This window comes from Falco punctatus (genome assembly GCF_963210335.1).
Source record: "Falco punctatus genome assembly, chromosome: 8".
Taxonomy (NCBI): domain Eukaryota; kingdom Metazoa; phylum Chordata; class Aves; order Falconiformes; family Falconidae; genus Falco; species Falco punctatus.
This window is the reverse complement of record NC_137588.1, coordinates 31,309,646-31,334,034: the sequence shown is the minus strand read 5'-3', so window position 1 is coordinate 31,334,034 and position 24,389 is coordinate 31,309,646. Positions and strand designations below refer to the sequence as shown.

The 24,389-nt window shown below is 39.5% G+C and overlaps 1 protein-coding gene across 1 annotated transcript in view; it reads left to right on the top strand.

Annotated features, from left to right (window-relative positions):
* Positions 1-24,389, top strand: part of ADCY5 (adenylate cyclase 5) — a 222,809-nt gene that overhangs the window by 123,034 nt on the left and 75,386 nt on the right. Inside the window, exons 2-3 of the mRNA XM_080399736.1 lie at positions 7,281-7,430; positions 12,564-12,685. Coding sequence (XP_080255862.1) covers positions 7,281-7,430; positions 12,564-12,685 — 272 coding nt within the window. The remainder of the gene's footprint in view (positions 1-7,280; positions 7,431-12,563; positions 12,686-24,389) is intronic.

Sequence of the window (24,389 nt, the reverse complement as noted above, 5' to 3'; positions counted from 1 at the left end):
AGACTTAAGAGGTGATACGTTAAATAATAAAGCAGGGGTTGAATTGTAAGCAGGGGAAGGGAAAGGGAAATGTCCCTGTTTCAGTGGAAGAAGCCTTCCCTTAAGCTGTTTTTAGGGTCTCACTCTTGCATCCAAGGGCCACTGGATGTTTCCCCTCGTGTGGCAGCTTCCCACATGACTGTCTCTCCCGCTTAGCCATGGGCTGTCAGCTTGCTTCATCTGATTCACCGTCAAGAGTCCTCACATGAAAACCAGTGCTGATTTGTAGCTCATACACTATGTGAACTGTGAGGATGCGCAGAAACTTGGCTGCCACAGAGATTCAGTGAGGCTGGACAATAGGACCTAAGAGTCTCCTTCCCTACTATTTTACTGCTAGTGAAGGGCTGCACTTCTTCCCACCAGGCTGTGCCACATACAGAGGATGCTTTGCTGGGATAATGATAGAGTTCCAGGAAAATTTAGACAGATAAATACTTCTTTTAGCTGGGGTTACACCAAGATCTGGTCAGGACAGTATATTCTCCTTTTAACCTTATCGCTCATTAACCAAAGAAAATAGGACCTCACTGAAATCCCAGCAGAAAAAATAATAAATTATTTTTAAATTTTTTTATTAATTAATATTAATAAAACAGTCATGGGGAAGTAGGATGTATCAGTTTAATATAGCAATGTTTCCTCCTGAGATGCTTACTAAAATTACATCTGCATTGGTAATGTTTTGTTCTTTAATAAAATGGGGATTTAAAAGTGTTATTTGTAATAAAACCTCAAATCTGTAACCCAAAGTACGTACTGCATTCTGTATGATAATAAGAATATCAGTGGGAAAGAATGCACAGAACATTTGCAATTGCAGCAATCAATAAATTAATTAAAATGGTGTAGAAAAAGGTTCAGGCATTAATATTAAGAAAACAGCATCAAACATTTTGATGTCCCCTAAAACAACTTGAAGAATTGAAAAATAGAAAAATCTGATTTTTTTTGCTCTGGATGAGGGGTGTAGTATTTCATGTCTAGCTGCAACTATATATTTAGAAATTAAATTAGGTAATTATTCTAAAGAAAGAATGAATTTACGTGGCACAAAATACTTGCTTGGGTTTCGCTTGGGAGAACAGAGCATCACATCTAAGAGAAGTACATATACTAGACTGGAAAGGTGAGATGGTCACTGAAATACACAGAACAGATACCTTCAGTGTCATGTTTTTGTTGACTATAATTCTTGGACAGAGACATTCAGAAGTGGCATAAAGATTTTTTCATGTTTTCAGCCAAAATACTACTGCTTCACTCTCAGCAAGTTAACTTTATGCTGAATATAGAATCTAGTTGAAAGATTAAAGGAGACAGCTTTTGCTCTTTGTAGGCTTCCCAAATAGGAGGACTATGCAAAAAAGTTTCAGAAGTATTTCTGCAAAGAAATTTTTTTCTTCTCATTGTAAACTGAATAGATTTACTGCGTATTATAGAGCATCGCTAACAAATGTTATTACTCTGGGATAGTTAAATTACACTATGACTTAGGGAAGCATTTAAGCTTTCAGAGCTGGTTTCAGTAGCATTACTGATGTGCATAAAGTGGACTTAGAGAAGTCTCCGGAAGATTGTGGCTGTAACCGGTTTTCTGTTCTGCCTGAGATCGAAGTGAGTGGTTGCTGCACAGAGGCAACAAAACACAGGGGGAAGGCACCATGTAACAATGTCAGATTTGTTCTTAGACTGGTGTGTTGATGGAATCTTTTGTTGTTGCAGTAATTTCAGTTACTCAGTAAAAGTACTTGTCATGTTTAAAATAAAAACCTTCTAATTTCTTTACTGGTACTTACTCTGTCCTTTACTGGCCAAGTACTGGGAGAAGACCATATGACTTTTAACTGTTTAATTATCTTTCTAGCATAATCAACAAGTTTTCACTATCTTAGTACTTTGCTAATTGTAGCTCTGGGAAATAAAAGATGTTGTTGTATATACAGCACAAATACATGAGTAATTTGATCTTGGAGCCAGCTGATGTTGTCTTTCGTTTTAATTTTCATTATGCCTTTGGCTCTGTAGCCACTCCAATTTTTATATTAGATAGTAGTATATAAAGAGGCAATAGAGGGTTAATTGCTGTTCAGGGAAAGTGTTTAAAACCAGTACTAGCTATACCTTATAACAACATTTTTTCATAATGTTTATGCTATTTATCTTTAGAATTTATCTGTACTTACAATTCCGGATTGTACACATAGGTGCTGTAGAAATAGCTTGGATAGTTAGAGCTTTTGTAGTCCATCGTATTTTTGTCCTTACATTGTTTCAGATGAGTATTAAAGATTTCATAGTAATTACTCACAGTTTAAAAAAGGAACTCACAAAAAGCAAAGCTAATTTCCATGTCTGCCCCTGCAATTAATAATTGGACCACTTTGTCAATTCAGTATACAATCACTATGAAATGTAGTCTAGAAACTCAGTTATGTGCTTTTAACCTAGTTGTTGCATTGATAATTGCTTTAGCAAAAAAGTTACTGCTAGACCTGTATCACAAGAGCTGGAAAGCAGAGGCAGAGCAGTGTCACATTCTGGAAAGAAGGGATATGTAGCTAGTTTGTTGTTTGCTGTAGCTTGTTTTGCATGACTTTTTAATCTCCATGTATGTACTTTCCTTCTTGTGACAGTTTTACAGCTCCACAATAAAAGCTTAAAATGTAGTTGTTTTCAAAATGAGACTTTATGAAATATCAGAACAATATTTTGATTTAAATGAAAAATAAATAGGAAAACAAAATACTGATTAGTGGTGTTGGAAACTAACAGAGAATAGCCTAGTGCTGTGATCTCAGAACAGAAATAACCCTGAGCCTCCTCTGCATGAGAAGTGGACCAAAGCAGAGTAACTTGGCAAAAACCAGAAGCTGTGATTCTTGTAATGAGCAGTGATATTCCAAGGAATATGGGCCACCTTCTTGTGTCAGTAGCCACCCTTGTTTGCTGTGGCAGAGGTAGGGAATTAACAAAATTTATCTCGACACTATCCCTCTTAAGCATGTTGTTGTCTCTTAGTTACATACTGAATAGCATCTGGTGTTTGAAGAATAATCAAATAGAAACACAGCAGGGAGAAGCATGGCAATATTGATGCAAGCTGATACTTTGTCTTCTTGGGGTGGTCTGGAAGCTCTCCCCTGGTCACCATCCCACTTCTTCCTCAGCCTGGCCTGAAATGCCCAAAACGTCAATTTTGTAACAATAGTGTCAGGCCAAATTTAGCTCTCAGTTTTGATTTTGTAATACCAGGTTTTCATAACTCCTAGAGCACGTGGAACTAAGCTGTTTCCATCTCTTTTTTTTCCTTCAATCACCAAGGGAAAAAGTATTGAAAACAGTTTCCTGTGGGAGATTCAACAAAAGCATTGCAGTGCTCCGTTTGTGCAATGAAATCAAAGTGACTAGAAACTGTCTGGTCTGTTTTGTTGTCTGAGGTTGAGTGATCTATTATTTCAGTAGAACTAAGACGTCATGGTGATTTTTGAAAACCCCTCATAGTAGATAGCTTTTTCTTAGGTACTAAATCACCTTTAAAAAAACTCTGCCTCGGTAGCACCAGGATAATAGCATTTCTCTGCCACACGCAGATGCTGTAAGAGTAAACATATGAGTTTATGAAATACTCAAATATGGCAATACCACAGGCAGGTTTAATAGCATATCTAGGAGTTACATGTAAGTGAAATTGTCTTTCATAAACTGTTATTTTCCAAAATCAGAAGGGTTGGAATCCTTTTAGTCTAAATTTCTAGCTAGGCAGGGGAAGGAAATCAACTACAAAATAGACAACTATATTTTCCCATTGCCTTGAACAGCTCTTCAAGCACAGATTGTCTGAAATAGTTGCCATAATATGTTTTTACTTTTCAGGCCATGGAGCTTAGGGAATCATTTTTTTAATATCTATATCATCTCTTTCCTCCTGGGACTGAAGCTGGTTACCATAGCAAAATGGCAAGGAAGCTGATAAGCAAGTAGTACCATTTGGCAAACAGGTTATAAATGTAATTTATTAAGACAGAGGAGTGTGGAAAAAATCAATTACATTAGAAATATTTTTCTTTTCTTTTCTTTTTTTTTTTTTGCAATATTTTATTTGAAAATACCTGTGAGGAAAATTATTGTGAACAGATATTGAAAAAAATGCTCTTGCTCACATAACAAGTGTTGCTGCAAATAGTAAAAGCTTCAATTTTAAATCTCTGCAGAGCTTTGATACTTTCAACGTTACACTGAGATTTCTCCCGTTATGTTTCAGGGTGTTGCAAAGATGCCATACTGTGAATTAAATGAGCTTCTGCTTAACAGAATAAATATGGATGTCTGTCCCCTGCTACTTAAAAATTACATTGCCGTACAGTTTTTGTTCCTACTTGATGAAGCATGGTCATCTGAGTCTGTCTTGTAAATCAGTCTGTGAAGTCCATTGGATTTGTGAAAAATGACGTCAGAGAGTGCTGAAAAGTTGGATTGCGTTGTATTCCACAAACATTATCAATAATATCAAGTCTGATGATGTGTTCTGTACTCCCCTTTGACAATATTGGCATTGATGCACAATATGAATTGCATGCCTTGAACTGTACAGTTTGGCTATTTAAGGCATCATCACAACAACAGTATCATCATGGGTGGGCCCCACCTGGGGGACTTTTTGTGGGCACTGAGATATACTGAAAGAGAGCTTGTTTTCAGGACTGAGGTGTTGTGTTCCTCTTTTCTGCTCAATTAACTTTTGATATGTTGCCTGCTATCTGAACCACATGTTGTGCAAGACTTGAGTTGCTGTTTTCGGGAGTTTATCTTGAGTTTCTACTATACACTTTGTTGTGAAGTAAAGTCTCAGAGTCTTGGGATTAAAAAAGAAAACTTCATATTTCCTTAAAATCTTTTGTGCTCTCAGTTTTATCCATCTCAGATATATGGTGCATGCTTACGCTTTTTCATATGCCCTGACGAATTTTCTACTTGGTGCGCAACTGAATAGCTTCAGTAGAGAGGATTTGGGAGTCTTGCTGTAATCCGGCCATGCAAAAGACGCTATTTAGTGTTAACGCCTTTGAGCCCATATTAACTGTATTGAACTCGTAGAAGTGGTGTTCACTGGCTGTGGGTTGCAATCAGTGCATCCATGGAGCAGAAATCAAAGTAACTCCTAGGAAAGCCCTATTTCGGGTCCCTTTTTAAGCTGTTTCTTCATTATAATAAGCACTAGTGGTTTTTTATACTAGATGGGGATTTTTCATTCCTAAAAATGATCATTATCAGTCAAAAAATACCATCAAATGGCCATTGGATGCAGCACTAGGTTGGGTAACTGGGCAGGATCTGGGTGCAAGTTGGCTGCTGTCTGATGAGCCTTGGGGGAGAGATGGAGGACCTTGGATCTGGCAGGATCCAGCCAGCCTTAGAAAGAGCTGAGTCAGAATATAATTTTGAAGGGAATGTGTGAGCTTCAGGATTAGGAGTTATTTCATGTTGACGTGTATGGCCTGCACCTTCAACAACCCTATCTATGCAAAATGTGGGCTCTTTGGATGGAGAGAGCCATCTGTAGGGGATGAGAATAGTTTCCTCCTTGGAAACCAGTTATCTGCAAATACAGATAGCTGACATTGATGATAGTCACCAGTGGTTATCTATAATCTGCATGTTATTGTACTGTATAGTGTGATACGTAAGTGTGGGAACCCACTGCAGGGACATAGCCCAAAATGCAGCACTTTGATGCAGGAGCTTGGGGAGTTTGAGTGTTGCTGTCTACTGGCAGCTGTCCACAGAGAGAAGTCCTCAACTGGCTGTAGCACAAGGTATTGCTTATTTTAGCGGAAAGATAAAAGTTTTCTGCCTAAATCCTGTTTCGAGGCAGAGTTGTTAATAAAATTAGTGTTACTGTCCTGAGCGTGTGGATGTAGTCAAAGAGTTAGAGTAGTCCCAGTGGGATTTCTCAGACGGGCTGTTACTCTTTAGGATGTGGGTCCATGTTTAACACGGAGGTGGCTCCTCTCTCCTGCACAGTGACCAGGTTGCTTCGGGGAGTCCTGAGCACCCCCTGTGAGCAAAGAGCTTGAGGAGTGCCTGCCACTCCTGCCCTTCAGAGCTTGGCCCTGTATTTTCAGGGAGTGGGCTTTCCCGGAAATTACTTTTTTTTTTTTATTCTGCAGTAAAGAAGTGTTAAAGGCGAAGGGTCTATTTGGACTCATTAGGGAATACAGCAAAGATCTCTATTTTTAAGAATCTTGCAGGTCTGATGACAGGCTTTCCCCCTAGAAGAGGTGAGAGGTGTTTTGAATAAGTCTTTCCTCAAGAGGAGATCCAGCACAGTTTCTGCAGCTCCTAAAAAGTTACACTGTGACTGACCTCTGTCAAAGGAAATGTTTACATGATACCGTCGGAAGCCGTTTTGAACATTTTGCATGAACCAAATGCCACCAATGGGCATGGATTTTTTTTTCCTTTTTTTTTTAAAAATAGCTGAGAAATGAAAGGTTGTGACACTGGTTTTCAGCAAAAGTTATATGACTGCTTCCTTACAAAATATAACCCATGCGGAAGCAGAAGAGCAATGTAGCTTTTCCTTTGTGCTTGTCCGCTCAAAATATGCTTCAGACTTCACAACTCTTTCTGGAGTCATGTTCACAGAAATGTATAAAATTTTTTTGTGTCTTTTTTCTTTTAGCTAGTAACATAAAATTTTAAGTCGAAACTAGTTTAAAAAATTATTTCAGTTTCTCTTTAACCTTATGCATACCAACATTTTCCCTTAAGTATTTTAAGTGCTACTTCAAAATAATGGTTTCTTTGATATGTTTTCAGGCCAGATATGTAGGTACACAAAAATGGAAATATTTGTGTTCCTCTGTCAGATCTGTTTGTACGAGTCTTACTAGCTGACAGAGCAAAGATGCATTTTTTTATATATTTTGTCACAGATGCTCCAAGATACTGAATTACCAAAAGCAAGATTACAGAACTATCAGTGGAATTGTATTTTTTACCAGTGAAGTAACACAGTGTTAAAAATGTATATTTGGGGCCATATATGACGATTTTATATTTTAAAGACTAGAGAGGTAAAATACACTGGAATTAAGAGCTTGAAGTTTAAGCGTGGCTTGGATTAAGGAGCTGTGGAAGGGGCTGTGTTCTGGCTGGTGCTTTGTTTCTGATGGCAGGTTTCCAAAGTGTAACCAAGTATTTTTTTTTCTTTCTTTTTTTTTTTTCTTTTGTTGCAGCTGGTCTCCAATGTTCTCATCTTCTCCTGTACAAACATTGTAGGCGTGTGTACCCATTACCCAGCAGAGGTGTCCCAAAGACAGGCTTTCCAGGAGACCAGGGAATGCATACAAGCCAGGCTTCATTCTCAAAGGGAGAACCAGCAGCAGGTAAGAGCAACAATGGGAAATAAAAAGTGAAATTGCTACAGTAGAATTAGCATGCAAAATGTTCCTGTAGGATGGGATTTGCAGGCCTCTTGCTTCTTGATTACTTCAAGCAAGAACAGGCTGATGGTAGAGGGCAGGATTTTTAAAAGTTTGAAAGAGAGCTCAGGGGAGTTTTTCTTCCCCAATGCCCTGACAGACTTCTCCACAGACTTCAGCATATCCTGTGGTCTATGTTCCGCAGATTAAAATTACACAGTATGCAGAGTCTGCGTAGTTTTTTTTGAACCCGTCATTGAAGCCATGTGTTGAATGTACAAGCAGCACACAGGCTTCAGACTGACGCTCTTTGTAAGGTCAAAGTGTCATGTGTTTGTCAGCAAAGCCACTGCCACAGGTAGCTCTAAGGAAGGTTTCAGAAGTGAAAGGTAAAAATTGGTCCACAAAACATACTGTCCCTTGATACCTCCAGAGAGGGTCCTTTTCCTGCCTTTCACAAAGGTTCCCACCTGCTTGCACACCTCTGTATACCTTATAGGCCTCAAGTGAATTGTATTTGTTAAAAAAGTGAAGATTCATCACCAACTTAGGTGTGGTTTTGCTCTAAAAAGACCTGTTGATGCCATCATACAGCCTAGCTGTCAAGGGTACCGAATGTTACCACTCTCCTAATTCATTCGGGGGTTCTTTTGCAACGGATCTTTTGTGTCCTCAAGCTTAGATACAAAAGACCTTTTGGGGCAGCTTGACTATTCCCTTGCCAACACATTTCTGCACTGCAGTACTTCTTGTGGTGGTCTGCCCAGTCCAATTTGAAATGAATTGTGAAACGGGGCTTCCACTCTTCCCTTGGGAGGTATCTCAGAGCTTGGTTGTGGGTTTGAGGAAGAGGTCAGAGGAATGAATCAACTGGAGTGTCTTTGCATCTCTGTGGCAACACAGCTTAATTTTCCCTCGTGTCTCAGCCCACCTGCATTTATGGATTTGTCTTTTGGCAGTGTTTCACAAAGTACTTCCGGCTGATATACTTGCTGTTTAACCCTTACTGTGAAATAACCTGTACATGTGCCTTATTTTGATAGTATATGTATGAAAATGAGATTCATGCTGAAGGATCCTTTTTCCTTTGTAATGAATGCGGTCTCAGAAAGATGAAATGAGCAGCCGCTCCTCCTTCCACACCTTGAAATGGAGGAAAGGATTGAGCCAAGAGAATACCCCATTTTACTGATTGACTACAGCTCTGTCGTCCTGCTGAGAGACTGCCTTTGCAGCATGGCTCAAATGCTTGCGCTGCTCTGGATTTAGAAACTTCTGTGTCAGAAGTACCCAATGAAATAGCCCTGACAAATGCCCTGGCTTTATGCCTTTTTCTTCTTTTCCTCCCCAGAAAGCACTATGCTATACAGAGGAAAGCCAGAACATCAGAAAAACATGGGTCAAAGCCAGTCACTTAGAAGTACTTTCTAGTACTTCCAGCAGTAACTGTGGGTCCTGGCAGCTGGGGACTCCTAATAAGATTACTTGCTGCTACAGCCTGCACTGACATTGATCTCCAGGTTCAGTTCAGATGAATCACTATGCATAATGCATTGAGATAATCTTGAGGTGATAGCAGACACAAACAAGGGCAGCTGAGCCCTCAGCTGGGAGAGGCAGTCTCCAAATAGGAGTAGAGGGATACGCAACTGCACAGCCCAACGATGTTACAGTTGCTTGCCTGTTTCTGGAGATCTGGTGATGATCCTGTGTACTGTTCTCTATTAAAGATGGGCAGATTATCTTGGGCAAAGGAATGTGTATTTTACTTTATTAAGCCTTTACCAGCATGCAAAATTAGCAAGAGAGTAAAAAAAAATCCAGAATGTCCAGTGCAGAAGAGATACTTCTTATGATTTAAGTATTTGAGATAATCTATGGCAGAGCCATAACAGGAATCACTGTTGCTTGCCCAGAATAAAATACTCCTAGATGAAAAAACAGGCATTCTCTACAATCTGTAGTGAGCAAATACTTAGGATTTGAGTAAGAGATAGGTTATTGGGACTGCACAGTTTTACTTCTGGCATTGCTTGTCTTTTGTGTCTGAAAAGTTGTTCTCTCCTTTTTTTCATCTCTTCATCACTTAACTTGTGGTGAAAGATAAGTCTTATTAAACCTGAAGACAAATGGATAGTCATAAGGCATTAAATATTTGTAGTGCTGTGAGGTCACCTTGGGAGAGTATGACACAAATAGTTAAAATTCCCATGTAGTACCAAGTTGTCGTAGGATCTGTGTGCCCATATATACATATATCTATATGTACGTATGTGAACAGAGTAGATCTGCATTGTACTCTTTCATCTGTGCCTGTTCTAGAGACTAGTGCTCCTTGGGATGCATGTGTTTAATGTATAATTCAGTGGAACTATACTTGCATCTTATTTTGAAGTGAGAATTATATATGAATTTGCTCTTGCTTTTTTTATCAGGTCAGAATGTTGCCTTGTTACACTTGTAAAACAGCAGTCCCAGTCACCTCACTGGTGCATACTAAGTGATTTTAGAGCGAGGGCTGCAGGACTTTCTAGTCATTGTAGCAAAATGAAAATTGTAGTCTAGTAGAGTCTTTAATTTCTGTGTTCCATTTGAAATAAAATGTAACAGGTTTGTTGTTTTGAAGGTCTTTGAACATGGCTTGTGCTTTACAAAGTCACTTGTTACAGCCTCCTCCTATTAGCTTCAGAGGTCATTTTCAGTGATTGTGATGCTCCCAACAAATAGAGTAAAGATAATGACCTGCTCTGTAATGTGGCTCAACTTCCTAATTAGTTGCTGCGAGAAGGGATGTTGTGGTACATGTATTTGTTTCACTTGATAAGCCTATATTATTCCCCAATTGTGATAGCTCAGAGTGATTAGTTCATCTCCTGGAGATCTCAAGTGTCTTGAAAATATTGGTGATTTAGTCTGGTTAAGTGCCTGTGGTGTCAGGAGGAGCAGGGGTGGTGGCTCCCAAGCAAAATTTACCCAGAAATGTATGTGAAAATCTCTTGAAGTACTAATAAGAGAAACTCAATCCCCTGAATGTGTCTCTGTTTTGCAAGCAAGTAAAAAAAAAGCATCCCTCCACGCTCATGCGCCTACAGGGAATATTCCAAACCTGTGGGCGCCCCTGAATCTCCCTTTAAGCTTCAAATCATTTAGAGGATGTGTAAAATCACACATAAAATAGCAGCTTTCACACATTCAAGGATGCCTATTATAATATGCAAATGACAACAGCGTATACACCAGTTACTCTGGAAAGCATATATACGTGTTGTGCTTTTGCACTTAAGGAGCTGACAGAAGCCTGAGGAAATGTGCATGATTCATGATCATTTTTTGTTTTTTAAAAAAAGGGTATGTAACTGTTAGTACCTGCAGTATACTAGTGAAGGTAAGAGTATCTTAAAAAACAAGTATCTTGTCAAGACTGCTGCAGTTTTGAGAAGAGGAGATAGAAATCCCTCCAACACATCTTCTGTGTTATTACTACCTCTTCAGAGACTGGAGGCAAGAATCAATCTTTTTAAGGTACACATTGAAGGGAGGAGGAAAAGGGAAATATGGGCAGTGCTGTAGACCATAAAATGCCACAGTGCATGCTGAGCACATTTCCAGTGAATTCATCTTCTTCTCGTTCCCCCGAAGTTACTTTGTCTCCTCAGAGGAAGAAAGAAATGGGGATTTTTCAGTGAAAACTAGGAATTAGAAACCAGGAATGTGCCTATAACTGTAATATGGGCAAGCAAGAGTTTGGTGATGTGAGTAATTAGTACAGGATTGCTGACTCCTCTGAGTCAGGAACTGCTTTTGAGCCCTACTGTTCCCTGTGTTGTTGAGAGGTAATGAGCTGTTAGATAAGGTTAGGGACCTTTGTTTACACCACATTGTATCTGTGTCTTCAGGAAGGAAGGCCCTTTTCTTCCTTGTGCTCACTGCAGGTAAAGAAAGATAAAGATGAGGGTGGCACAAGCTTTTAGGATCCTTCAGCTACTCCAAAGCACTGCCGGAGGGTTGGACCACAGTGGAGCTGATCCCAAAGGAGATGCCTCCCACCTTCTTCATCCATAGTGAAAACTTCTTTTGAACTGCAAGGGGTGTGAGTGGGAATAAGATGAAGGTCTGGGCAGAATTTCTCAGAGGTGATTTCTGAAATAACACAAATGCATCCCTGGGGCACATACTACCTGCAGATTTTAATTCTATGGCTTCTGCATGAAATTGCCACCAAATTTAGAATAATAACAAGCACAGGCTTTTGTGTGAGTTTTTAGGAAAATTACCAGAAAGTCATCATTTTGTCATATAACTAATTTTTGCCTAGCATGCAAAGCTATATACAGAACAGCTTACAAAATAATGTTATGAAAGTCACACTAAAGCTATTATCAGTAAATAAAAGTGCCAAGTGAGGGTGGAGAGCTGTGAATTGTTGATGACAGAGGTGGATATTGAAAACACCTTTGTAGGTGAGTTTACAGATCTTAATGCAATTGGGCACTAAGAGCAGTTTTAGGTGTAGAAGTGTAGTACTACATTGTATAGTTGGGCTAACTTTTCATGCTAGTTTTGTTGGGGCATTCCTTTTGACTTTCTAGCTGCTAAGAACAGGTTTCTGCCTGTTGGGGGAATGTGCTTAGATGATCTAGATAGGAAAGGAAGGAATTTTAACCAGTGCCCAGGGGTGTTGGGGTATCAGTCCTCTGGTGTTATGTGAAAGAGGACTTCATGGTGGTGTTTAGAGGCTGTGTGGGAGGTCAGACAGTATCATTTATCAGAGTCCTTCCAAGAATGGTGGAAAGGCACTTTTTGAGTTGCATGGCTCCTTCATTTGCAAGAATTGGCAACCATGAATCACCAGCCCAGCCCAGATGAGATGAAAAATCATAATTTTTCTTGTACAATCATTGAATTCTTATTGTGGGACTGGGACAGAAGTGCATATGACCTGTTAGGGGATCAGCTGCTGGGTTTATGGAGACCGTTTCACTTGGTTGTACTCATCTCTTACCAAACTGATGACTCATTGCTCCCCAGTAAGGAACAAAGTGTGTTTGTTAACTGGGCAGCAGGTGTTTTAATTGGTTCATCTGTCTGACTCCACAGGAGCGTCTCCTGCTCTCTGTACTTCCTCGACATGTTGCCATGGAGATGAAAGCTGACATTAATGCCAAACAGGAAGATATGATGTTTCATAAGATCTACATCCAGAAGCATGACAATGTCAGGTAAGAACAGCAGCCCATCTCCTAACTGCTGGGGAGGAGGGACCCTCCCAGTGCTTGGCAGTTAACACCCAGTGATGAAGAGGACAGTGACACATAATCCAAAATAAGTGTAAAGACTCAAAAGTATCACCAGTTAACTTTTGAAAGTTTGTTTATAGGATTGCCACATTCCTTCAATGTCTTCCTTTGAGAAGCAATTGTAACTGAGTTCTTTCTTAGATTTTTTTTTCTTCCTCACCTGGAGTGAATCTCAGTAGTTTTGAGAAGGAAGTGTATTTTAGTTCAGTTATTTTTTGACAGTTTCAAGCACGCTTCTGATAAGCCACGATGGGGTGCAAGTTAAAGATTGGCAACACTTTCCATGGGGTGAATTGCAGAGCCCAGCTGAGGTTAAGGTCACCTCAAGTGGTCTCTGCCAGTTTGGAATTACAAGCAGGAGGTCTGTTAATGACAGCCCTTGGCACCTGCTCAGTCACCCAGCAGCGTGTCACTTCTTGGTCAGCTTGGGTGAGCAGAAGAAATAGATATCCAATCTCTGGCAAATCAATCAAAATCAAACACAGGCCTTGTTACTGGGGTAGTCCAGCACCGTGAGCTTCTGAACATCACCGGGTTCCCACTGTCCACTTCCCAGGGAAGAGGCAATAAAGTAGATAAAGTTGTATTTTAGTTGCTTGATATCTTTATGGGCTCCAGTTGCAAAGTTAAATTTAACTTAATCTTGATGCATTTTACCTCTGCTGTTGTACCTGGCCTCTTTGGGGATCACTTATGTCTCTGCTAAGCCAGATCCTGGAATATGTCACAGTTCTGTGAATCTATAAATACTTCTGCTGAGACACGGGGACTGGGGATAGAGAGCTTCCCTTCTTCACCTCTCCATTTCTCCTTCCAACAAGTGATTTTCCTGTAAACTGCTTGCGTAGCTTTTTCTTGTACATAGCTTTAAGTATGCTCGTGAATTATATTTTCCAATACTTGATGCTCAACAGGTAAAAGTGTATTTCTTAAATTTCTAATATACTGTGCCCTGCATAATCTTCCAATAGTTGATGCTGGGAAATTCACATGAAAATCTGAAGCATCTGAAGACATTTCGTTAGCATTGAGGGTAGTGGGGAGAGGTAATGTACAAGTAGAAAATTGGCAGAAGGTTGCCCACTGTTGAATGTAGAGTCTGATATAAGACTCACTGAAATCAGGACATGTCTTTGTGCAGGCTTGGATGCACTTCAGTTCAGCTCTTCATTTTTTTTGGTGGTGACTCAGTAAACAGGTAAAGATCCACTAGCAGTACTGAAGACAAAAACATTATGAGATATCAAAGACAATAATGGTTCAGTGATAAAAATAAAGAAAATGCATATGGTGATGAATGTAAGGGGAAGAGGCCTTCCAAATTGCCCTCAACAGATCATGTGCTACAGTAATTGGATTAGGTTTTGTGTCTTTAAATTCATTTTTTCCTTAACGGCACTGAGCTTGTTCCAGAAGGTGTGTAAATTTCTTGTGTCAGATGCCATTTGTGAATTTTCTTAATAAAGAAATTACTTTTTTCCAGTACTCAAAGGTCAGCTTGACATTCAAACTGAATGCAATTCGTTAGATATGACATGAGGCTAGTCATTATGGTATTATAGACTTTCACATCAATTTCCGTATGTTGTTATTTGCGGGTTTGAAAGTTATTCAGTACAGTCAAATCTTAGTAAAGGCTCTTTAGGATGACACTAATTTGAAATTTTAACTGTATCATCAAATGAACAATAATAAACTAAATTTGCAAATGAGTAACTTTAAATGGAGAGGGTAATCTGACAGAACTATTATAACTGGAAAAAATAGCCCAAAGAAAATGGATGATGATGAAGAAGAAGAACGGAGATGTGAAGACCTGAAAAGATACAACAAAAAATGATGCATGACCCAGTGTATAGAAAGAGAAAACAGTTGGCTATGATTTTCAGTTATGGCTGTGAAGTAACATGAAAGGTGAAACATATATATAAATGCCAATCAGTTCCTTGGACTGTCCTGATGGGTAGCTAACAGGAAGCTTGCAAACACGTAATTTTCACATCTTATAAACTTTTCCATAATAGATTACCTTCTGCAGCCTAAGAGTAATTTTAACACTGTTCCTCATGGTAATGAGTGTTTAGGAATCAAGCCCTTGCAGGTGCAGATGGCCTCCAGTCCAAAGGGAGGCTGAGGTCACAAAAGACCTTGCAAGGGGAAACAATTTAAATGATCTTCTTCAGAGTATGGACTTTGTTGTCTGTGCCTATGAGGTCCTAAATCAACGCCCACTGAGATAATGGAAAAAGCTGGGAAAGAGAGGTAAGAAATAGCAATAAAACAGTATATGTACTGAGAGCAAATGGAAGGTAACTTAGGAACATCTTATTTTCATGTACTTTAGGGAAATTAATAGCTAAGTATGAATATTGAAAAAAGGAAACATGATTTGAAACAAATGACTCATTTCACACTAAGAGTTCAGCATGGAGCCTTTGCTCTTGCCTGGGTGCACTGAAACCACCTCTAGTGGGAATGACTGCAGATGATTTTGAAGCACACAGAAACACACTGGTGATAGGTGGTAGTGTCTCAATGATGTGGATTAATGAACTGGCTGAATAAAAGCAAGCATGCTCTTTACTTTTCATGGGGAAAAGCTCAAGGGGAGGCTTTTGAGAAGAGAACACTGTAAGCAGTTTTGTTTTTGTCACGATTCAAAAATATCATAAGATCTAAGTTTTTATGAGCTAAAGGTTATTGTGTCAAGGCAATTGAGAAGTATGTGAAGTCGGTGCAAGGGTGCTGTGCCCAGCCATTGAATCTGGCTTCCTGTTGATGATTTATGAGCAGGAGCATTTCCTCCGCAGTTTGTAGGAGTGGGAAGGACTGTATGTCTGCACAGAGGTGCAGGTTTCCCTCCTCTGTCAGCTGTATCCAGTGATTTTCTTTTCCCAGTCTCCCAGATATCAGTTAAAAAAGTAGATTATAAATGAAAGTGTAATGGATGGGAATTTTCATTATCTATTGATTTAAAAGTTTGAATGCATCGTAATGCCTGGAGCCTAAGATCTTAATTTTTACTGGATCTTCAGGGTGAAGTTGCTCACCACTTTCACAGTCAACGTGGAAATAACGAGCTTCACTGACACTGAATGTTTCCATCTGGGTTTAACTTTGGCCCTTTGAACTTGAGAAGTGCAGGAGCACAGCCCTGTGCACTTAGCCGGGTTTGACATTTTGTGTGGGAGAAGTGGTTTACTAAATTCTGTTCCAGAGAAGATTAAATATTTTAATTTTCAGGGATGATTGGGTCTGGGCTTTTGGGACCACCTCTAATTTTAATTAAAAGCAAACCCAAAACACTCTACTAGTAGAAAATGCTATTCTACAATTATGTGAATTTACTCTGTGTTTGTGGGGTCTGTTTTAAAATGAGGAGTATTTAAATGACCAGTTCTTCTGTGATATGTTTAGGTTTAGTTCCTAGGTTAAATACTGTGTTTTTCTTTTTAAAAAGGTTGCAGGCTTGTTTTTCTTTCCTTTTTTTTTTTTTTTTTTTTTTGGGGGGGGGGGGAGGGGAGAGGAGCAGGGCTAAGATACAAGAAGTCAGTATAAAACCTATGTAGAAAAAAAATTTCCTCTAGTGCCAGTAGTAGGTCTGTAAAACAGTCATGATCCTTTAATAAGGGACAGTTCTGCCATGATATTGCTTATTGTGTTACGCTTCTCTTAGAGGGTGGGCTGTCTCTCTGTTTGGGGAAACAACATTTTATGCAAAATACAGTGGTCTTTCTGACCTGAATGGGTAAAAGCAAATCTTTTTAGAGCCTTATCAGGACTTCCTGTGAATGAGTTCATAATCTCCTGCTTATTGTTATGGAAAGTAAGGTTCAGAGACTAATTTATCCACAAAGAAAATATGATTTCCTGTCACTTTTTGGCAGCAGAATTTGTTTCAGGATTATGTTCTTCTTAAGAATTTAGGGTGATGATGAAACTAAGATGAAGAGGTTTGGGGTTAATACACTCTTTTTTGATGCAAATGAACAGAACCTTTTAACAGAGAACGAAACCATTTCCCATCCTGATTTATTGAATGAGAATTAACTTTGACAAATCCAGAACCTCAGAGCGTGATTTGACCTTTCCCACATATGTGCGTGTTAAATATAAATTCTATTGTCAAATGCAATCAGGAAAGGAGTTCCCCAGACTATGCAAGTAATTTGGACTAAACAACAAGGTGAATTATGTAACTAAATTGGTGCACATTATCATGAATGAGATTATGTCTGATAGACAACCCTAAAATACACATAGATAATATTGTTTATCTATCATGCTTCCCAGGCGGAATTTTAAATGTTTTACATTACTATTGCTATTTATAGTATCTCACTGCAGTGATAATGGCTTTAATGCTATCTAGGTTTTGCCAAATATAGTAATCTCTGCTATAAAAGGAGGTTTGAAGTCCTCCGTGAAGGGATAAAGGTTGGCTTTGTAATCAAAATTCCTTTGATGAACTGTTCCAAGAAGCTTATTTTAGGGCTGGCATCCAAGCACGGTGAAAGTGACAGTTTCTTCTTTTCTCCCTTTCACATAATTCTTATGAATCATATACTCAACAACATTAACCTGATCTCGGAGCTTTTAAAACATCTTGACAACTTGAACTAAACCATTTGCAGAAATGAAACAGTCCATCTGCTTTCAGCTTTATAGACAAAAACATTTTTAACTAGTTTTCTGGTTTAATTATGTTCTAACACCAAAAATTCTCCCCTTAAACATGACCAAATAGTTTGCACTTGGGCTGAGTGTCGGGATATTCAGACCAGCTGTGTCAATTTATCCTCTTCATCCTGTAAGCGTTGTGATGCTTAATTAGTTGCTTATGAAGTGTGTTAAATTTCTAGATTGCAAGGTGCTGTGTAATTGTATGCTATTTTTGAAAATTTCAACTAAGCAAACGTCTTTTTCCTCCTCCCACTGTCCTCACACACAGGACATCTAGTCTTGGTGTTTCTTGGACTTACCAATATCAACAATAGTACAAAGCTGAGCTCTGATTGCAGCTAGTAGGAGGGTTCACAGGGTACAGCTGTAACTGGACATATTAGTGCTGGGGCTTGCCAAAGCAACACGCTGCTTAGCGGTATATTCTTGTTGGTGAGTATAGGCATAAGGCTGTTTTTTCTGGCTTGCTAGACGTGCGTTTTGAAATGTTAATGGGTTTATAATGAGGTATATCCTACCAAACCCAGGTCAGACAGGAGGTTGCCTTTGGAGGTGGTTATACTAGTGGGCTGATTTTGATCAAGTGCTCATCTGATTCTGTTTTCATGCTTTTTCATGGGAGGTTATTGAAGCTAAAGTCAAATCACTTTAATCTTACCATGTCTAATAAATAAAACTACAGTATACCACATATAGATTTCTGCCAGTTCTTCCATAACGATTTCAAGTATTCCCCAAATCTGTTGTCTAAGCCAAATTTTATGTATCTTTAATTTCTGTGGAAGGCCTTATTGCCAGAAAGGGCAGGAGCAGAACCTGTTTTTAGAATTTACTGTATGATCCACCTCCCTCCTTGTCTTCTCCCCTTTTTGGGGGGAGGCAGAATGAAAACAGATGATTTATGTTTGAAGATGAGAAGCAGCATTAAACAGGAAGAAGCCCAAGAGCAGGTTTTATCCATGTCTTGCTTCCTGGTACTGCTCTACCTGCCAGTCTGTGAGCTTCAGTCTCCTCCCAAAATGTGTTAATGGGTCGGTGGGTTGTTTCTCAGAATCTCAGAAAAGACCTCTACCTCCTTTTCTTTGTTCAAGGTATATGCCCCAAGCAGAAGGTTAGTGTTGCAGGTAGGTGGGGGGAAACTGTGTGGGTTTCATTTGGGTTCAGGCCCCTCCTGCATTGCCATAGCTTCTGATTGAGGCTGTAGGCTGAGAAAAGTGAGTAGGAGGGAAAGGATCCACCTTCCCACATCTTTCCCCAAATGATGGCAGTGAATTTTACCTAAACAGGAATTCTGTTTCCCTGTCAAAAGCCAGTTCCTGAGAACTTCTACTAGTGTCTGCCCGGAGTGAATCTTGGCTTTTTACTTTTCCAGAAAATATAATGTATTTATTTTTTTAAGTTAGTAATAATTTTTGTAAGTGTGGAAGTAGGTTTCACTCATGAGTGAAGGTGAATTACTCTGCTATTAGTACCACTAATTGCTTGACACTTCCTAGCCATTTTGTTGTTTTTGAGGGGGAAAATCATTGTCTTTTGGATAAAGACATTCAAGATAAAATCCATGTGTAGAGAGAGGAATTTGCTTAGTTTGCAGCCATTGTTACACCTGAACTTAACATCAAAGCTGTGCGATAAGCCTGAGCATTAATATTAGAGTGAGTTTTTCCACCCAGGATCACCCCCTCTTTTCAGTATGTGTGTATCAATGGTTCAGTCTTGAAAATTTTTAAGTCAAAGAATAGAGCAGGTTTATATATTTTATTAAACCTATGTCTTTGTGCACTGTGCACAGCATCCTTTAAGAAGAACAAATACATGCTACCTTGTTTAAGTATTCATCTGACTCTCTGCTGATCTCTTTGAACTAGGAATATATTGTGATTTTGGTCCCTATTGGGAACTCCTAGTGTCTTCAGGGGCATGAGAGCGCCTTGTACCCTCCAGAGAACAAAACAGATAAATAACTGGCTGCAAGGCACCCCGCTGGATGCATTACTTAAACACTTGTGTTGTAATAAAGATAACATCCCAAAAGTGCAGCGTGCCAAGTCACTGCAGATCTGCAGCCACCAGCAAGCCATCAGCAATTAGGAAGAGCCTGTGATGTATAATTCACACCCTGCTATTCTGAGTTTACACAAGGGTCTGTGAAGTTCACAGGGTGATGGATTGAAGTGTGTTAGATGTTTTAATGATGAAATTCTGTGAATAGTAATTTGGAGAGAATAATGAAGGTGCCTTCAGAAGTTTACAGAGCAGTATTTTAACTCAGAAAGGTTGGATTCCCTTTTTTCTTCAATAGCACTGAAAATATACTTTTAAAAAATATGTCAGGCAACTGATTGGCCTGATAATAAAAACAAATGTATCAAACTTATAGTAAAAAATCGCATCAATTTATGTTTATTGAACTAATGCACCCCTAGTCTTCTCTGTTCTGGACTAAACTTGACAATGAAAATTGAGTTTTCTTTCAGAGAAACCAAAACTTTACTTTTGTAAAGACTTGCTTGTACAGACTTGCTTTCCTTTTGTAAAACTTGGTTAAATTTCAGTTAACTACTTTGTCATCTAGTAAACATGCAAAGTGGTTTTAAGAACACTGAATTTATATAACATTTGAAGAGGTTCTTGTTAAATTCGTCCTACCTTTTTGCTTCCTCCTCAGACTATAATGACTGAAAAGCAAAAAGCAGTTAAACTTTTTATTCCATAATGCACTGAACTTTTCAAAAATATTTAAAGCCCTCTTACAGAAGCTGCAAACTGAGGCACAGTTTTGGATGGGGATGGATTAACTTCTCTTGTCTTCTAACTATATTTATATCCCTCAACAATTGTTGCTAATTTGTGCATCTGTTCTTACTGGTTTATATATAATTTTGACACTGGAAAAATGATGAAGAGGAGACAAAAGCTGAAACCAATTAGTGGAGAAGAGCTCTCAAGTGGTCTGGTATCCTGTGACTGAAGTTAATGCATTGCTAACTTGAGTATATGTCCTCCAGTAACTGAAAGTCGTATATTTTTTAAACTTCCTCTTTTTTATTAATTTTAGTTGATACTAAGTGGTTAAAAAGTTAGGGAGAGGCTGGTACTGACTGTGCGGGCTGCATAATTCCATAAATGGTGTTTCTATGAGAAACCAAGCTAAGAACAGGTTGCTTCAGAAATGAGAAGCAACAGGAAACTGCACAAAACAGCAAAGAAGGCAAAAGACCAAAGAAATTAAATGAATTTCAGCACGCATGCACACACACACCCCATACACCACTGGCAGGGGATTGGCCTTGTGCAATGGTAGAGGTGCTCCTTTTAGAAAATTGAGATTTTTCTTTGTCCGTTTGTTTGTTAGGAAGCCCTAGAAAGATGCATGCAGTTTTAAATGGTTGGAATAAGGATTTGTAAGACCATATAGATTCTGAGGACTCGGAAGTTTGCAAATAGTTTTCAGAAATTGAAAAGAAATACGTGTGTGATATGCTTTAAAAAGCAAACAAAATACAGGATATAGGTATTATCTTCTCTGATATCATGGCTACAGGGATCTTTGTCTGTGGTTGCTGTATGTGTGCTTGACAAACATCTGAGGCTCTCAAAGGTCTGAGAAATTCTATGTTCTTTACATGTCCCTGTTTGATCCAAACGCCTAAATGAACCCCTTAAATATACAGGAGGATCATGAGGCTTTGAAATCAGCTTCCTCAACTCCAGTTCTACAGAGCTGACCCTCAAACCCAAAAACCTAGTGCAGTGACCCCTTGTGAAGCTTGGATCTGTGTGACTCTCAGCAAAATATTTTCTCCTAGCCTCCTGTTGCAGAGATCTCCCCAGTAAGTGGCATGCAGAGGGCTGGATGGCCACGGCTTTGTTCATTTGTAAGATCATCTGTAAACGTCTATCCCCAACGGTAGCTGTGCAGAGCATCTGGAAGCACAACTTGCCCTCCCACATGAAGAGGAAGGTTGAATGTGTGAGGCAGCGGGGAATTTTTCCAGCAGAGATATAGTAGTGACAGTGTGTTGATACACCATGTCAGGTGTTTTGTTTGGAGTTTTTTGTTGTTGATTTGGGGAGGGGGGGTGGTTAACTTTAAGTTTAATTCTCTGTGGAGTCTGATAATACGCTGGCTCTATTTTCTACTCACTGGGGGGTAATGTGTTGCTAATAGGAGGCTAGTAGGACAACCCTCCTTTTGACAACTACTTAATTTCTGTTATCTCCAAAGCCTAGCAGACCCCTGCATCAGTGCTGAATGCAGTAGCAGTTTGGAGAGATGCTTTGTAACATCCTGGACCATGAAGGAGATGAGAGACCTATGTCACAGAGCTGATGGGATATTTGCAGGGTGGGGAGGTAGGCAAAAAAGACAGAAAAGACCAAAAACCCTTGGAAAACAAGGAGCAAATTTAGCAAATGTTAGCATTTGTTAGCAATGACTGGAGGAAAGGAGATTGGAGAATGGAAAAGAGATGCATGCAGTTTCAACCAGTAGGCAGTTGTGTGCCATCACAGTTCTGGTGGAGAGTCTCCAGTCTTGGGAGCATGCACACCAATGCACTGATGCTTTCTGCTGTGGCTGTTTCCAAAGAATGAGCTAATAAGAATCAATTTGTAGAACACAGCAAACAAAACTTTGGCTTCTGCTCAGGGGAACTTGAGCAATTGCAGTTACAGATCAGGCTTCAACAGAAGCCAAATGCTGATCCATAAAAGTATAATTATTCTGTTTCATTTGGAACCTTTTGTTCTGGATTGCATTCAAAACTACTGTAAGCCCCTTTGTGAGATTCTTTTTCTTTCCAGGCAAGAGAAAAAGAGGCCTTTTGATTTAGTAGTTCTACTTTGTTTCAGTTAAAAAGGAGGAAAACCCCCACATCATCTTTGCCTTTCTTCCTTAAGAATCTTCCCTTCTGCAGAATAGCAGCCAGCAGGTCACAGTTTAGGATGACAGGTCTAATGTAGAGACAAAGTTGTGTTATGGTATATAAATGGTATGTCATATTCTGGTTTTGAGATCCAGTATTCTTTGTAATTTTCAGCTGCAAACTGAATATTTTGTTATTGAAATCTGAAGTGATTACAAATTTCTTACAAAGCCCAGAAACCTTGAAATTGCAGATGTGGCTTACCTGCTGAGCTCTTTTTCCTTGGAAGTATATAGTGGTAGAAGGAGTCAACTGAAAGTGGTACCTCCCTGAAAGCTTAAAAAGAACGGGGGGGGGGGGGGTGGGGTGGGGGGGGAGAAAAAATAGTATTGGAGAACAACTGTACAAAACTAAAGCTGTGTTTAAGGATTAAATGTGTCATTTTGAGGGGGACCTCTGAATCTGAAAATGGCACGGGATGGTGAAAATATTTTTTCATCTGCTATAAAATGGTATGCCTGCTGAGAATCATCCAGGGCTACACTTTTGCAATGCAGAAGCCCAATATGAACTTCATTAGATTTATTAGATCAGTGTATTTTGCTTAAATGCATGCATTCACTGGCTTATTTAAATCTCTTTAGTATATTCTTTCATCCCTTTTTAGGTTATTTTTCTTGCAGATTCAAGGATCATTTCTAGTGGAGGATCATAAAAGCTGTATTTTGTTGGTCTCTCATGTCCTGCAGCTTTTTATTTTTCCATTATGTGTATCAGACACAGCATTTATTGTATTACTAATAACTGAACAAATTCTAAGTCATCTTGCTGGATAATGGGAATGGCCTTGGAAACACCACGTGCATTTTTAGTGCCTTATGCTCACAAACTCTTGTGAAGGTATGCACTGCTACCAGTCAACCCCACAAGGGGAGGTTAGGGCTGGGGAATGGAGAGACCAAGATTGACAGTGATTTCTTTAATTTTACTTGGTAGCGAGACTGATTAGAGCTTACAAAATGCATGGCTGCTGTTACAGAAATGTCCTAACGACTAGACCTTGAAGGCTCTGCCCTGCCTGCACTGCAGAGGAATTGTGCAGAAAGAGCAAGCAGGGAGTGTGCACAAATACACGTGCTCCTTGTGCTGGGCGCTTCTCGTGACTGCTGGCTGTGTCTGCGGGGGGAATTAGTGGCACATTTCGGCTGGGCTGCCATGTCAAACAGGCATCTTTCAGTTCCTCACTAAAATGAAAACCCAGAGAAATTAATTAATTCAGTTGACATTCCAGGTGACAGAAAGTAAAGCGCACAGGTAGTAAAGATCTGAAGAGACACAAGTGATGAGGCATGCCGTGCTCATCTGGGAGCATAGGGGCTTGACCCACATGCTGGTGTAGGTTATCTGGATTCAGTTTTCCCATGTGCCAGAGGGCATTTGAGGCCACATCTCCTAGGAGAGGCCCTAACAGAAGAAGGCGTCCTCATTCTCTTTTGTTAACTCTATTTCATTTTTTTATATAAAAGAATCAAAGCCCAGAGCAGCAGCTTGAGTCCCGCTGTCCTATGTCACAGAGCGCACTGTAATCAGCAGGGCAGAGCGGGGTGCTTGCTGTCTCTGCATCTAATTATTCTGAGTATTTTATACATAATGAGCAGCTGCAGCACGAGGTCCTGAGGGCACCCCTGTTCCCAATCCAAAATAACCCGTTGTCCAGTTCAGGCAGAGGAAAATTCAGATCCATGTTTTCTTACTTCTCGGGCAAAGGGTCTTAAGAGACGGTTCCTTTGCTTTGTTCTCACTCCATTTACTTATATCTAGTGGGTGTTTGCAGAATACTAAGAAATCAAGGTTACAAATTTATGTGTATATTAATGTTCCATAAAGATGTGCCAGTCTGTTGTAACAGGCCAGTAGTATTTTAGCTGGCAGGAATGTGGGCCCCCAGCAAAGATGTGGCTACAGTCATGTAGCAGGCAGTGTGGATGTGGTAGGGCTGTTCTTAAATGCTGGACATGTATCTTTATTTTATTTTTTTTTATTGTAGCTGCTGACTTGGTCTGAGTTTTATCTGT